At 40.4% G+C, this 15,473-nt stretch overlaps 1 protein-coding gene and 1 pseudogene across 1 annotated transcript; both read left to right on the forward strand.

Moving 5' to 3' along the window:
• Positions 1-4,170, forward strand: LOC141426141 (SH2/SH3 adapter protein dreadlocks-like; annotated as a pseudogene).
• Positions 4,171-11,529: 7,359 nt separating this feature from the next.
• LOC141426939 (uncharacterized) lies at positions 11,530-15,452 on the forward strand. The gene is made up of 4 exons (XM_074086218.1): positions 11,530-11,625; positions 13,093-13,289; positions 14,609-14,744; positions 15,366-15,452. Exons 1-4 carry the CDS (start codon positions 11,554-11,556, stop codon positions 15,426-15,428), a joined length of 468 nt encoding a protein of 155 aa, XP_073942319.1. The 5' UTR covers positions 11,530-11,553; the 3' UTR covers positions 15,429-15,452.
• Positions 15,453-15,473: the final 21 nt, after the last annotated feature.

Here is a 15,473-nt window from a genome sequence, read left to right on the forward strand (position 1 = left end):
ATGCCTGAAGCAAGACTGTGGGTAGATAAGAAACATTGTACTCATTGTTGATTGTGTTGCATTTTTGAAACTTTGCACACATATATTTTTTACACTCTTCTGTAGCTAACTCGGGTTTACAAGATTGCCTACTTTATAGTCTGTCAAAAAAGAGTAGAAATTAAAAAGTGGCAACACTGTAGTGTCATCCCTTTCAAACCCTGTCAAACCAAAAAGGGAGGACACTACAGTGTTGCCACTTTTTAATTTCTACTCTTTTTTGACAGACTATATGTTTCTCCAGATATTTATATGTTAGTTATAATCGTAAGAAGATTCACGCTTTTCGAGACCAGAAATAGGGAGCATAAATTCAAATTCAAATTCAAAAATATATAATTCGGACTATTGTACATTTGGCACACATCATCATGATAAATGCCGCGCGATCGATATTAGCAGTGAGACCAACATTTAATCTACGAAAAAATCAGACTCACTGATGATATCTTTCAAATTCAAATTCAAATGTCTTTATTCGCATAAAATATGGTACAATAGGTGATAAATTAACATTTCCAGTACAAAACCATATTTTGCTACATAATAGCATGCAAAGTTATCTTAAAACTAGACTAATTAGATTTCTTTAATACTACAGTACGATATACTCGCTTTTGCTCGCGACTTTAAAAAATAAAAATAAAAAAATGTTTTTATTATCAGACAACTAATTTGGTCCATAGCATGTTAGTAACAATAGAAACTTAAGAACTATGTTTGTTGAAATTTCTAATGTACCTAATGTTTGTCAGAATGAATGTTTGTCATAACTCTTTTTTTTCTGAATCCAATAATTGTTCAGAATTGTTAAAAAACAAACCTAATCTAACCTATAGTTTTCTACAGTGGAGAGTGGTCGCGGTGGATGCGAAAAGCACAAGACCGGTCTGAGTGGAGAGCCTTGGGGGAGGCCTATGTCCAGCAGTGGACGTCTTTCGGCTGACATGATGATGATGATGATGAGAGTGGTAGATTTTTTTTTGACATTCATAAGTGCTTGTTATATCCTAAATTGAATAAAGATAGTTTGACTTTTGACTTGACTATAGAACGAACATTTAAAATTTCAGAAAAATTTGAGGTTTCAGTGGGGAAAAAATTATGACAAACGATGATTCGGACAAACATTACAGTATGACTAATGAAAAGTATGCGAACTTTGGCGCTCCCAAATCGCAGTCTTCATTGACGCTGTACTAAAAACCACTTTTCTCCACAGGTTCCCTTCAAACTACACGAGCGAAGAAGGCGACAACGAGGACCCTGTACATACGTACGCCATGGCGGAGAACGTATTGGACATCGTCGTAAGTAGGCCGACTTGCTTGGGCCAGGGGGGCTATTCCGGAATTCGAATCGTACCGTACAACCTCTTATTGAATAATACTAGCGTGAGCAGGGCGGCATGATACGAAATTTAAATTTCTAACTTCGGAGTATAAAAGCAGCTTTCTTGTAAATCGCGTGACTGCGGTTTGGAAAAATGCCAGAGTTCATTAACCTTGGGGTTAAGTACACTGAACTATAAGCACACTTAACTTCCAGTGGGGTTAAGTGTGCATGTATACCGATTTCTATTGAAATTGGGGGGTAAAAGTACATTTTAACATAATTAGCCTCCTGGGGTTGAAAGTGATAATACTAGTTCATTTTGTTAGCATGCAGCAGTTTGAAAAAAGAATAAAGTGTCATTTTCCCTGTATTATTCGAACTTACAAAAAAATAAATTCAACTTTATCTATGAGACATTAAGGTTTAGATTTCGATGTCATATTTTGTTTTATGATGACCGGTCGCAGGAGGTTATCCTCGTCGTATTCTATGTTTAACAAACACGATCTGTCATTTTGTCGCTTGTTGCATCAAAAAGGGCGTTAAAGGCAACACTCGCCCGTTGCACCCAGATGTTTAAGAGGGTTTATACCTGCTGAGCTGGCAACATTGCATTTTTGTTAGTTTTTCCTCGATTTTTCCATAAAAATTGAATGAAAATTCAAAATGGTGTCTGATAGAACCCTTCTTAATATATAAGTTAATATGGCTACTCCAATAATTATACGTTTTTAAGGAATATAAAAGTCTATCACGAATAATTATTGGAGTAGACACATTAACTTATATCAGACAACATTATTAATTATCATTCAATTTTTATAGAATAATCGAGAAAAACTCACAAAAATGCAACATTGCCAGCTCAGCAGGTCTAAACGCTCTTAAGGCCGGCCCTTACCAAACTGTAACTTGCAGGTGGCGCTTTACTCGTTCACGTCAAACAACGAGCAGGAACTATCGTTCGAGAAGGGCGACCGGCTGGAGATCGTGGAGCGGCCCCCGTCCGACCCGGAGTGGTACCGCGCGCGGGACTCGCGCGGCCGCGTCGGGCTCGTGCCGCGGAACTACCTACAGGAGTTGGCCGACTACCTCGCCATGCCCTACAGGTATAGCCTCGTGGGTCGTTGGTCGTGGGCCCTCGCCTACTTTATAAAGGACCAGTTAAAACTAAGGATAACGGCCGAATGTACTTTATAAAGTACAACTGGTTCATTGAAAAAAATAATCTTAAGAATTTCGAAATAATATCCAAAATAACAAAGCCGGTGAAATTACTGACACTTGAGGTATCCCATCTTAGGCCTCTAGGTTGGCAACGCATCTGCAATCCCCCTGGTGTTGCAGGTGTCTATGGGCGGTGGTGATCTCTTATCATTAGGAGACCCACTTGCTCGTTTGCCATCCAGTTGAATAATAAAAAAAAAAGCTGGTTCAAATTAGCTCTCTAGTAATCAACTTGTTTTTTGGCTATTAACTTTTTTTTTAATGCAGCGAGGCGGGGTCGGGCGGGGGCGGGCGGCGCGGGCGCTGGGGCGGGGGGGCGGGCGCGGCGGGCCGCGCCTGGTACTACGGCGCCGTCACGCGCACGCAGTGCGACGCGCTGCTCAACCAGCACGGACACGACGGGGACTTCCTCATAAGGGACTCCGAGACCAACGTGAGCGCATTCATAAATCTCTACTTCTCTACTAAAACATATACAAACATATACTCACTAGGCCCTAGTGCTAGGCTGTGACGACGCGAACGTCAACGGAAAGTAGTTTGCCAATGAAGTCACGTTCCGGAAGAATGTATGGCAACATTTGCTCAGTTTAGCCATTTTCGAACAATTAAACCTTAACAAGTCAGGTTAGGATTTGATTTGGCTATTGCAGTGAAATATCACATAACCCTCGATAAACCATTAAAATGATACAAATATAAAAGTAACATTGTTACGATTGTGATTGGGAACACAGCTCAGTCCGTTGCAAATCCGTCTATGATAGTACGCAAAGGTACCGCCATTATTTGTAAAATAATTTTAAGAACATTTTCATCACACTTGCTCGTAAACAGTGTCGTAACATGCAGGCTACCTTGGTTACAACCACTCAAATAAAACCCTCGACCTTAATGTGCTTCTCATGAAACGAACCGTGGTCGGTAAATGAGTCATTACTCGTACTAATTTTCATGCCATGAAGCCCGCGGTCGGTAAATGAGTTTGTTACTGCATGGTGTGCTGCTGCTCCGTGCACACACGTCATGCACATGCTGCGGAGGGGGGGGGGGGGGGAGGTCGGTTGAAAGCGTGGCTGCCAAGAGCGGCCGCCATACAATTTTATCGCAAATGTGATGAAAAACATTGTATGTTGCACACGGGCGGTACTAGAATTACGAACATCGACTCATTAAAGCCCTCAGTCTTCGACTTCAGGCTTCTAATAGACTCTTGTTCGTAATTCCTTATTTACCGCCCTAAGACAGAATGTACTATAATGAACAATGATGAGGATTGTTGTTGGACCCCCCAGGTGGGCGACTACTCCGTGTCCCTGAAGGCGCCGGGCCGCAACAAGCACTTCCGCGTGCACGTGGCGGGCGCGCTGTCTGTACTGCATCGGCAGCGCAAGTTCCCCACTCTGGACCAGCTGGTGGCGCACTACCAGCGCGCGCCATCTACACCAAACAGCGGGGGAGAAGTTGTATCTGGTGCGCCCGCTGCCCAAGGCGGACCCGCCCTGCTGAGTGCCTCGCAATACCCACCCTGCCACCTGCCCGCTGATGGACCCACGTTACTTATACAATAACCAGAACAAAAATTATTCATCTTCGTTAACAATTGTACATAACAGTTTTTAATGGCTGGAGCTTTCTTTCAAGCTTGGTACGCTCCGTTTCCACCAAAGGTGTGCGAGGAATGTGTTCTTCATGAATCAACAGAAACGCTTCGTTTACCTATCTCGCACAGCACATCTCCGGTGGAAACAGCTGAGCGGATTGAGGCGAGGTAAATTCTATTGGCTAATGAAAAACACATTTCTCGCAACACATCCTCGCGGCAGACTGGGTCGAGATGATTTTAACGATATCTTTGCAGGATCAAGTCTCAAGAATTTAGTTATTTACTGTGATACCCATAGCATCACCAACTCATTTTAACATTTAGTTGTACCTATCTACAAGATGAACTTTGATTCCATGGAAAAAACCACTCGAAATTATCGAGAAATTACTAAATTTACTTATGAATAAAATAAATTTTGATTATTAGTTAACGTGGCTTTCCCAGCAGTGGGCAGTGGGGCCCGGCCAAGCCGACAAAGCTAAGTATTACTAAGGCGCCATGTATACTCAAAAAAAAGACGCGGACGCCTCGTCGGAATAGTTACGCTATTTTACATGTTAATAATAAAAATATGTCAAAATTTCATAACCGCACGGATTTTAACCCCGAGCTTAGAGGAATTATCAGCTGGTTCAAAAGCGACGATCGCGTCTTTTTTTTTGTATGAAACGCGCTTGACTTTGCTCCACCTTCGAGATTTCTTTTGAGATGTTAGCTAAGAGTCAAATGATTAGGTGAATTATTAGGTTACTAAAGCCGTGTGTTTCGCGTTATGTTCCTACCTACCACTAATTTGGACAACACCGAATGCAAATTAGGACACTCCTGATAAAGGTTTCTGTGGCAGGCTAGATGGCGCTAGTGTTGCCAGCTCCGTTAGGCAAACTTGACATTTGCATCACGTTTGGAATTGGTTAAATATAAAGAGCCAGTCACAAGCAAGACTAACGTCAAACGGACTCCCGTTACTATATGTATAAAACTTAAGTAAATGACCTGACGTATAATACGGTATTTGACAACTCCTGAATCTGCCATGCCTGATATATTATTATGAAAATATAGATATACAGACAGTGTTTAGCGAAGAGAAAACTTAAATCTGTGTTAATTTAGATTTATAGTTATTTTTTGAAAAATCTTTATACCTGTCTTTCTTTCTCAAACGCTTTTCTCTATGCAGCAAGTATGGCGCTGCTTGCTTGTGACGTCACATGCAAGTATGTCTTTCTCTGTCTAATCTTGAATTTCAAACCTTTATAACTTTCTTATTTGTAAAGGTAGCTTATAAATTGTTTCTCTATTTGATAACAGACGTTGTGAAGTTTTAATTTATAGAATATATAAAAAAATGACAAATAACGTATTGATATGGAGCTTAAATCATTTTGCGAATTTGGAACGTCAATTTACACGTTACTACTACATACAACTGAGGCTATTGCCTAACGTTTCTGACGCTCGCGATCGCAATCAAATGACAGATTTCTCATACAAAACTTTTCTGACGCTCGCGATCGCAATCAAATGACAGATTTCTCATACAAAACTGTTTCTGACGCTCGCGATCGCAATCAAATGACAGATTTCTCATACAAAAACTGTTTCTGACGCTCGCGATCGCAATCAAATGACAGATTTCTCATACAAAAACTGTTTCTGACGCTCACGATCGCAATCAAATGACAGATTTCTCATACAAAAACTGTTTCTGACGCCCGCGATCGCAATCAAATGACAGATTTCTCATACAAAAACTGTTTCTGACGCTCGCGATCGCAATCAAATGACAGATTTCTCATACAAAAACTGTTTCTGACGCTCGCGATCGCAATCAAATGACAGATTTCTCATACAAAAACTGTCATTTGATTGCGATCGCGAGCGTCAGAAACGTTAGGCAATACGGCCTCTGGCCATTTACTAAAGTTTTTCACCTATAACACCATCGACTGATATTTCGCCCGTCATGAAACCCTCATTGTGATGTCGGTTCCGATTTGTCGACAAGACAGCCTCTAGATTGTCGAGATGCTCAATGTTAGTTTTTGCATAGAAATTGAACCTGGAAACAATTTGTGGAGCTGCATTGTTTATGCATTGCTAAGACCATCCCTGGACTGCAATTTTGCATATGAATTTTGAAATCTGGAGGTGTGAGCCCGGATTTGAACCCACGATGCTCTGATTGAGGGCCATTAGGTCAAACCAATACGCCACCAAGGCACGGCTACCATGCTACCATGACGCTAGTAAATCGAAATATCGGGCTTTTATTGGTGGAAGAAAGCTGGTTAGCTCAAGATCATTCCATAGGGGGCACTTTGATCTCAAACATAACGTCCCTAGAGGCTGTCTTGTCATTCGTTTTTGGTAGATTCAGGGGCTGTTTCATCCATTGATTAGTGTTAACCGACGATTAAATATGTTGCCGTCTCCGTCTATTCGAACAAAACAAATAGAGACGGCGTCACACCTAACCGCCAGTTAACACTAATCAATGGATGGTGAAACAGCCCCTCAGACTTAATCAAGAGTACTTCATATCATAATACCGTGATCGTCTTCATACTGATGATGACTGTAATAACATAATGCGAAACCTGAATTAACGAACAAACACAATTGAACACCATTTCTCAAACAAATCTATCACTAGTTTAGATCTTAGTGAAATTGAAACTCATCTCGCATCTTCCAGCATCATTTTACTCCATTAGTTCGCGGGACAAAGTCAATTTTGTATAGTAAATTCATTCTCAGTCTAGGATGTTGGGTTGAAGAATCGAGTGTAATTAAGTTTCTGAAGTAGCACACGTTTATTAGACTCATGTTTGGTTCATAGTACAAGTTTATGAGGCTCCATTTAGGGTTCCGTACGTCAAAATAGAAAAAAAGAACTATTATAAGGTACACTTTGTTTTCTGTCTTTCAAGACCCTTTTATCGAGTTAAAATTAATATGAAAAACTCAGCTACAAATCAGAAGAAATAGCCATATTGTAAATGTTTTTTTATTTAAAAACCGTGGGAATCTAAACCTATCGGGTATTCCTCGTTGACTTGCAACTAAACCGCAAAAGATACTTTGTTTTTCGTAAAAACAATGTGTGCCCCAAATTCATTTTTGCTCGCTTTAATTTGTACGGAACTCTCAGTGCACGAGACCGACTCGCACTTGGCCGGTTTTTTCATACTAATGAATCTGTTCGTAAACTAATTAAATTAATCAAAGAGTGCCGCCGATTTCGCTGTTTCCTAAACGTGAGATCGGCTAAGTAGATTATTTTGAATAGTAGATAATGACCTCTTTGGTCGCTTATGATTTTTGTTGACTGATTTTAGATTAGATACAAACAATTGATTTGGTGTTGACGTGAAAGGATCAAATCGAAGCGAGTCTGTGGGAAAACGCGAAACCGGCCGCTGCCCTAGTTTAAAATGGCGTTGAAACAACGCCGTATTATAATAATTACAATAATAAAAACCAAAAATTGGCTTCTTTATCGCATCTCTATAATAACATAAGAGCATTTTCTATATCATATTATTTAGGTTAGTTAGTCAGTCGTAAGTACGGTAGAGTAATATTAAAATGATTTTATAGTTCAACTGTGTTTCATACTGTGTAGGGTTCGACGCGGCTGATCGTTCGCGTCGGATTTAGTTGGAATGCTTACAAGAATGACTATTATAATGTGATCGTTATTATAAAAACATTTTATACACCCACACCTATACATACACCGCATATAACGTTGTGATGTTTGGCTATGTAAGTTATAATGTAAGTCATTGTCAGGGAAGATCGCGGAACGTGGGTATTTTGTACTTTTTTATATGAAGCGGGTAACGCTAGGAATAGTAACACATGCCCGATCGTGATATCGTAACTATTTAGTACATTGAAGTCTGATTAGTACGAACTTAGACTAACTTTCCGCTACCAAACCTACCTTGTAGTATTGTGACAACGAAATAGGCCCTATTGCGCTTGAGACGACCGCGGTTTAAACCGACATTCCTCCTTGAAATGTGTAATACACAATGATCTAATACACTACAAAACACCACTGCCATTGTTATAGAGTAAATTTAACTACTGCGTTTCCTCGCTCTTACGGTAACGTTTAGAACGAATGTAACGCACGTATAACTTTAATCTAATGTATTCGGCAATCAGATGGTTTGAAATTGTGCTTACGTTATGCCATGCCACAACTGAGGTGTCTGCCACATGTTAGACGAGCGCCGGCCAACTGAGGGACGCGTTAATAAGTTAGAATGAGAGGGGAAATTGATGCTCTTACTCTAAATGACACCAGTACACAGTGGCTCACTACATGCCATCACCGTTACGTACACGGGCCAATTATGCAGTAACGCGGACAAATGCCAGCGGGCAATGGACCGTGGTACGCAATGTCGATATTGGTTTTTAGGCTCACTTCAAAGATCGATCGCCTATTGCTCAGTTGGCACGGACTGCTACGTCCAACGTAAATTGGTAGGCAACAGTGGACCATGATCCACAGTGTACTAAGGTGTCGTGTAATCGCGTCCGAGTTGACAGACGTTATAACAAGAGCGGGCAGTCATAAGATTGTCGTTTAAACCCCGGTCGTGGGTTCGGAATCTCAATCGATTTCCACTGATGTGACTCTCACTAGTCAACGCCGGCATCACAAACCAATGCTTCGCTTGTACATGTAATTTCAGATTTATATATAAACGTTTTATACGTCTTTTGTGAGAGAACGACGGCAGCTGTTGTGTTGTTTATTTTATTTTTTTATATTATTTATGACGATTTTGTAGATATGGTTAACACTAGAAGATTATCACAGCAACGACTTATGTTTTATATTTTTTTTTGAGCTGATTTAATGTAGTGCGAGTAGTTTAGATACAGCGGACATAAGTGTTCCGGACACAAAAAATATTGAGCTCGAAATACCTCGGTTATGAATTGTAATAAATTCTGTAGTAAGCTTCTGACGGTAGTGTTTACGCAAAGTTGTAACTTGTATAACTTCAGATGGTGACAACAGTTTCAATCCATTTGTGTCAGGTTTGTCTCCCAAATGGATTGGCGTCAGTGGCTTACTCGGATAAATATTCAGCGTTTTTGCGGTGTTATTTCGTCATTACCGTTTCTGCAAGTATTATTAAGAGATGATGCTCAGGATTAAATGAAAACTCAAGACTTGTCCTTCCGTTGTGCTAATTACGTAATGGTAATGACGTTTAACACAGCGGTCAAAACGCTCGAATGTTCACCCAATCGTCGTTTTGCCTTTAAAATTAGGGCGAAGCTGGTTACAAACTAAATGATTCAAGCTAAAACTGATGATGAACTAGTCAGTAAACGTCAATATGGAAGACGTTTTTTTGGTTAATAGCCCATTTTTGTAGTAATCCAATGTAAAAAGGCCTAATCAGAGTTTGACGTTTCTTTTGCCATAAAACTATTTATTTTGTGCAGAATGTAAACGCCAAACGCTGTGAGGCGTTTTGCTTTAGCGTTGATTCCATTGTCCGCACAGGGCAGCCAACACTCCACTCGTAAAGTATTAAAATAGCTCGGACAGTTTTTTTTATATACATTTTCGTTTATGCGCAGCGACGATGATTTGTAATGCACTAAGTGTAGACCGTTTTTGTATGCGAACTAGATTAAGGTACACTGTATAGACAAATGTTGGGGTGTTTCCTTTGTTTACAGCCACACACGATCTTGTCGAATCACATCCAATGTAGATTTTGTTTTTCAGGGAAACACCCTTTGAATGTACTTTGGCGTATGATTTGAATAATCATTCGATCACAACACACTGTAATGAAATGACTGTAGAAAATTAATTTCAAGTCGTATGCCAAAGTTCGAAATGACTAAATAGATCTTTTTGATGTATTTAATACGTTTTATACTCTGTAACATAGACTGCCGGGCACGGTTCGTGCCGGCTGAGTAGTGTACTAAAAGTAAGGCCGTAATTGTACATAATTTTATATAACATGACTACGTTAGCGAACATCGCAGATCTTGCGAGTATTCCACTATAATTACTTCAGAGGTTGCAACAGATCAAACTCGGCATTACGTCTTCCGATACTAACAGCAATCACCGTAAGCACAAAACTTTAGCCATCGAGGCACAAGTCATTGTAAAAAACAAAAAATAATTAACAAATCATTCTTCCGGTTGTCAGACAAATTAATTAGAAGGCTTGTACACGGGTACTGGGCTAGGCTTCATAAACCGCCACATTTCGGTATACTTAAGTTATTTATTATCATCGGGCATATGTAAAAAACCGTAAGTTTTTGTATACTAACCAAACCAATTTTACGTGGTGTCGTTATTTCACACAATTTAATAACGATAACGTATCATTAAAAGTTTTGCTGCCACCCCTGCGCCCTGTAACTTTCAGTGTCATATTACAAAACGTATATTTGCATTCAGTTACAGTTCGAGCTGGCAAGTACTAAGTAAAACTGCATTTGAGGTGATTGTGCTACTTAAAAGCTTTACTTGAAACATTGCCAAAGTAGAGAGGAATAACAATCTTACATTCCTATGCTTTTTAATACAACACATAATTCCGTTTTGTTTCTCGGTACCAAAGTACCAACCACCGGATTGAAACTAACGACTATTGATTAATAAATAAGCTTAGATTTATTAGAGTGATTGAGTTTTTTATTTTTGTATTGCTCAAAGTGTAATATTATTTGTATTGTAACCATGTGTTTGAACGTTTTCATGTATATTCCCTGGTGTAACGACCATGATATGATACCATTATAAGTGCAGTGTATAATATTTAACTATATAATTTATTTATTAATTTGCTAAATGTTTTTCATTTAAACCCCACCTTATTAAGATAATTACATAATCTATGAAAACTATGTGATTCGAGATCAGAAATTTTAGAGCACCTAGTTAGGTCGAGTGTCTTTAATGGCGACTGCTTTCGAAGGTACTGATCTGTGAGCCACTGTGGACCCTTTTCAAAGAAAACGTTATCAACAAGGAAAATCATTATGACATTGGGGAAGTTTGGGAACATTCGTTCGTCACTACCACCTTGGTAACATTGTTAATAATAAGTTGCAGTGTCAAAATTGTAGAATGATTCCTTTTGTAGGATTCGTGTGGTTACATATTACATACACAGCGATGGGGTTAATTATGTAGACACGACAGTTTCGGGTGTAACCCACCCATAACTATAATATTTCAATTGATATAACCCCATGTTGACATAGCAACTGCTCTGCTATTGATTCAACCAATTTACCTTCACAGAGTTATGTAGCGCACCTCATTGAATATGCTATCGAGACGCGATAAACTGCTGATTCAGCCGTGGGAGGAGCGGCGGTTTCAGGATCACCGCGCCAAGGTAAGGAACCACACGCGGTTATAAGTTTTTAAGACAGCCCACTGCCCACTGCCGCACGTGTGCGTTTGTACCGTCAGCAAAGTTTATTGACTTAGTGGATGGTATTTTGCATTTGATTAGGGCTGCCATCCGTTCGGGTTTCCCCAGATTTGTCCTAGTTTAGAGGGCGTCCGGGGAACGTCCGGGCGGGGTTCCATTTGTAGTCTGGGTTTAAAAAAGACCAATGCAATTAGAATTTTTCGAAGAATTAATTTCCAGCAAGCTTTAAATCGTTTTATAAGGATCTTATTTGATTGGCCTATATTTTATTATACCTACTGACCAAGTTTAATAAAAACCTAAACCTGTTGACATGTCCGGGTTTTGGGCTCCAAAATCCGGGGTTTTCACGCGTCTTGTCCTAGTAGCCAAATTTTAGAGATGGCAGCCCTACATTTGACTATTTTACTAAGACGTTTAGGTATATGGAATTGCTAATGAACAGATGATTATACAGTACCTACACAGATACTTAGCAATCCATACTAATATTATAAATGCGAAAGTGTGTTTTTGTGTGTTTGTCCGTCTTCACGTCGAAACGGAGCGACGGATCGATGTGATTTTTGGCATAAAGATAGTTTATGGGTCAGAGTGAGAGACAGGCTACTTTTTATCCCGGAAAAATGCACAGTTCCCGAGAAACCAGCGCGATAACATAATTCCACGCGGGCGAAGCCGTGGGCAAAAGCTAGTTACATATAATCGTCATAGTAAAATAGCAATCGTAAAAAATACATTTATTCATTTTTGTATTTCCTTTTTTTACAATAAAGAGTATAAACAAACAAACAATACCATCTACTGTCATTATTTTTCGTACTTGTCGATTTATTTTAATTAATTCTAACTGGGTTGAAATTTCTAATATGCGGTAACTATATTGTAAAAAGATGAGATAACAAGAGTAAAAAATGTGTGCCCCCAATGGCCTGAAGTTGGGTACACCCGTGTAAATAGGACGTCTGGAATAACAAGTAAGTAAGCTACTACGATTTAATTTTACTAAACTACTAAAGTACAGTCGGTGACCAAAAATATCGAAATATGAACTCTAACAATTATCTATTTTATGACTAAAGCCTTAATAATAGAGCGCATGTTCCGATATTTTTGACTACCTTGGCCACTCCGAAATATCTGATTTCGACTGTACCTAAAATCTCAATTCTACTGCCAGTTTTAAAGGCTTAAGCACACGAAGCCGCAGGTAAAGCTTAGTTTACAATGAGGGCTTTCACCTATTCGTTTTCACAGAGGCGAAATATCGCTAGATGGCGTTGGTATCGTGCGGTCCGTTTGACGTTTGCTTGCGATTGGCTCATTTAGTTATTTAACCAATCACGAGCAAACGTCAAACGGACCTAACTATACTAACGCCATCTAGCGATATTTCGCCTCTGCGAAAGAAAACCCTCATTGGTAAAGGTGGAGTGCGCGCTGCCGGCGATAGACGCGCGGGCGCCGGCGTCGCGCGCGCACGTCGCCGTCAAACTGAAGAAGTGGCAGCGCGAGGCCGAGCGTCGCCGCCGCGTCGCGGAGGACAACTACAGTCTGCTGCAGAGACTGCAAGCCATCATGCGCGGCAAGCGCCTCGACAACTGCTGGGACACGCCGCTGCCCAAGTAACTCATCATCAGGGCCGGATTTAGAGGGCTGGAGGCCTTGGGGCAACAAAGAAGTGGAGTCAAAGGAAAAGTACTTACTAGTCGGAATTTGATAAAAAAAAACCGAAGTCTATTGTGGCGGGGGCCCCTCTTTTGTGGAGGCTCCGGGGCTGTAGTTCCGAATGCTCTCCCCTAAATCCGGCCCTGCTCATCATGAAATTTGTACGGATTATATACCCCCCTCTATATCGCCTACGCATACACACGTCTCACAGTTGGGTCCAGACTTCTCTCAGAATGACAGCTTAGGCCGTAGTTCCCCAGCGGGTCCAGTGCGGATTAGGAACTTCACATACGCCTTTGAATTGCTTCGCAAGTTTGTGCAGGTTTCCTCGCGATGTTTTCCACCGTAAAGCCTGTGGTAAATTTCGAAAACTCAGAGATTCGAGCCTTGTTTGAACTCACGATCCTTTCGGGTCGGGTCATTTGCTGCAGCAAGTTTGCTTTTACACAATCCTGCGCAAGCGGTGCACATCCCTAGTGCGCAGGGGGGAGGGGAGCGCTAACGGCATCCTGAGGGCATTCGCAGATAGGTTTGATTGTCAGTATCTGAATCATTGTCATATGATTCACGTACTGACAAATAAGCCTATGTACTAGTAAAAGTGCTGAACTATTTTTTTTTCTTTATTTGTTTATGTTTCACTAACACTAGGGTAAGCATCGTACATTTAACTAACACCATGTACCATCAGCCAAATATGTGGTCTATCACCTTAAAGTTGATAATCGTTTGAATGTCATAAAACAATAATGCCAATAGACGTGTCTGTCAACATGAAAGTTCGACTTTAGTGACATATTCATTTGATAGGAATTTGTTTAAAAATTGATAGACCACTTATTTGGCTGATGGTACCTAACATATTTATAAGTAATATCTTCTCGGCTGGTAGATCAAGGGATCGGCGGGCTGGTGCTTACCTTGCACAACGCATCAGCCTAGCTATCCAGAGAGGTAATGCTGCCAGCCTCCTAGGAACGGCCCCCCAAAGCAGCAGCCTTGAAGACATTTTCTATTTAGTATAAGTTTTGTAAATAGTAAGTAGATTAGATAGTAGTTTTATTTTTAAAAATTTTGTATATGTGATATAATACATTAAATAAGCCTAATTAGTAAATTCAAGTAATACCAACAAATGATAATGATGGATCCTAGTTATCTGAATAAATAAATTTAATTATTATTATTATTATTAGTAGCCCTCCCTCTAGGTAAGAGGTATCATTAGATTCGTCATAATTCTGAGGTTTATAATATGGTGCAATGTCCTCAGCTTCCGGCACAAGGTGGGCATGTTTTATTCGGCGGAGGCGCTGCGCGGGCGCGTGGCGGCGCGTGCGCTCACCGCGCAGCCAGCCGAAGACTCCTGCGCAGGGAACGTCAAGTGCTACGCCTGCTGCAACAAGCGGGTACGCTACTGTCATTAGCTTCGGGAATTCTACTTTTGGGGTTGAGTCGCCTAAGAGAGAAATACACTAAATCCTTGCTTTTGTTTCTAGGTTTTTTTTATGAGGTGCTTTCGGGAATCTGGGTCTAGTTTTCGGGAACTATTGTTTGTAGAGAGAACAATCTCTTAAAGAGGGGGAAAGCTGCTAGTGTCCAGCGAAATAAGTTTTCCAGAGTGGCGCTAAAGTCGCAAGCGTCTGAAATAATTTAGCAAATCAAATCTGCATATTTGTGATGTGAAAGGCATTATCGAGTGATTTTACTGTGTTTATAGTTATATTTTCCTTTAAAATGTATACCCTTGCGCCGCGTAGTATATTTCTCAGCTTTTATTAGTTAACTAGCTGGTTCCCGCGGCTTCGCCCCCGGCGTAGTTTTTTTTCAATTTTCTAAATCTTCTGTTATAAGAACCTTCTCCTGACAATAGCAAACACGACAAAAAATAATTAGCGAAATCGGTCCAGCCGTTCACGCGTGGTGCCGTTGACCAAGGGAAATAGGGATTCATTTTTTATATATTAAGATTTTTGACAACATTATCCTACTATCAGATCTCTTCACATCATGACATGTCCTTGTTGCAGAAGACCATGCTGCAGCTCAACAAAGTATACGGCGCGCGCACAGACTCGCTGCCTTCTATTTAACCCCCGACTGACTTTTGTATTGTGATCATACTCAATAAAACAACT

The sequence above is a fragment of the Choristoneura fumiferana genome, chromosome 3, assembly GCF_025370935.1.
Source record: "Choristoneura fumiferana chromosome 3, NRCan_CFum_1, whole genome shotgun sequence".
NCBI classification, from domain to species: Eukaryota; Metazoa; Arthropoda; class Insecta; order Lepidoptera; family Tortricidae; genus Choristoneura; species Choristoneura fumiferana.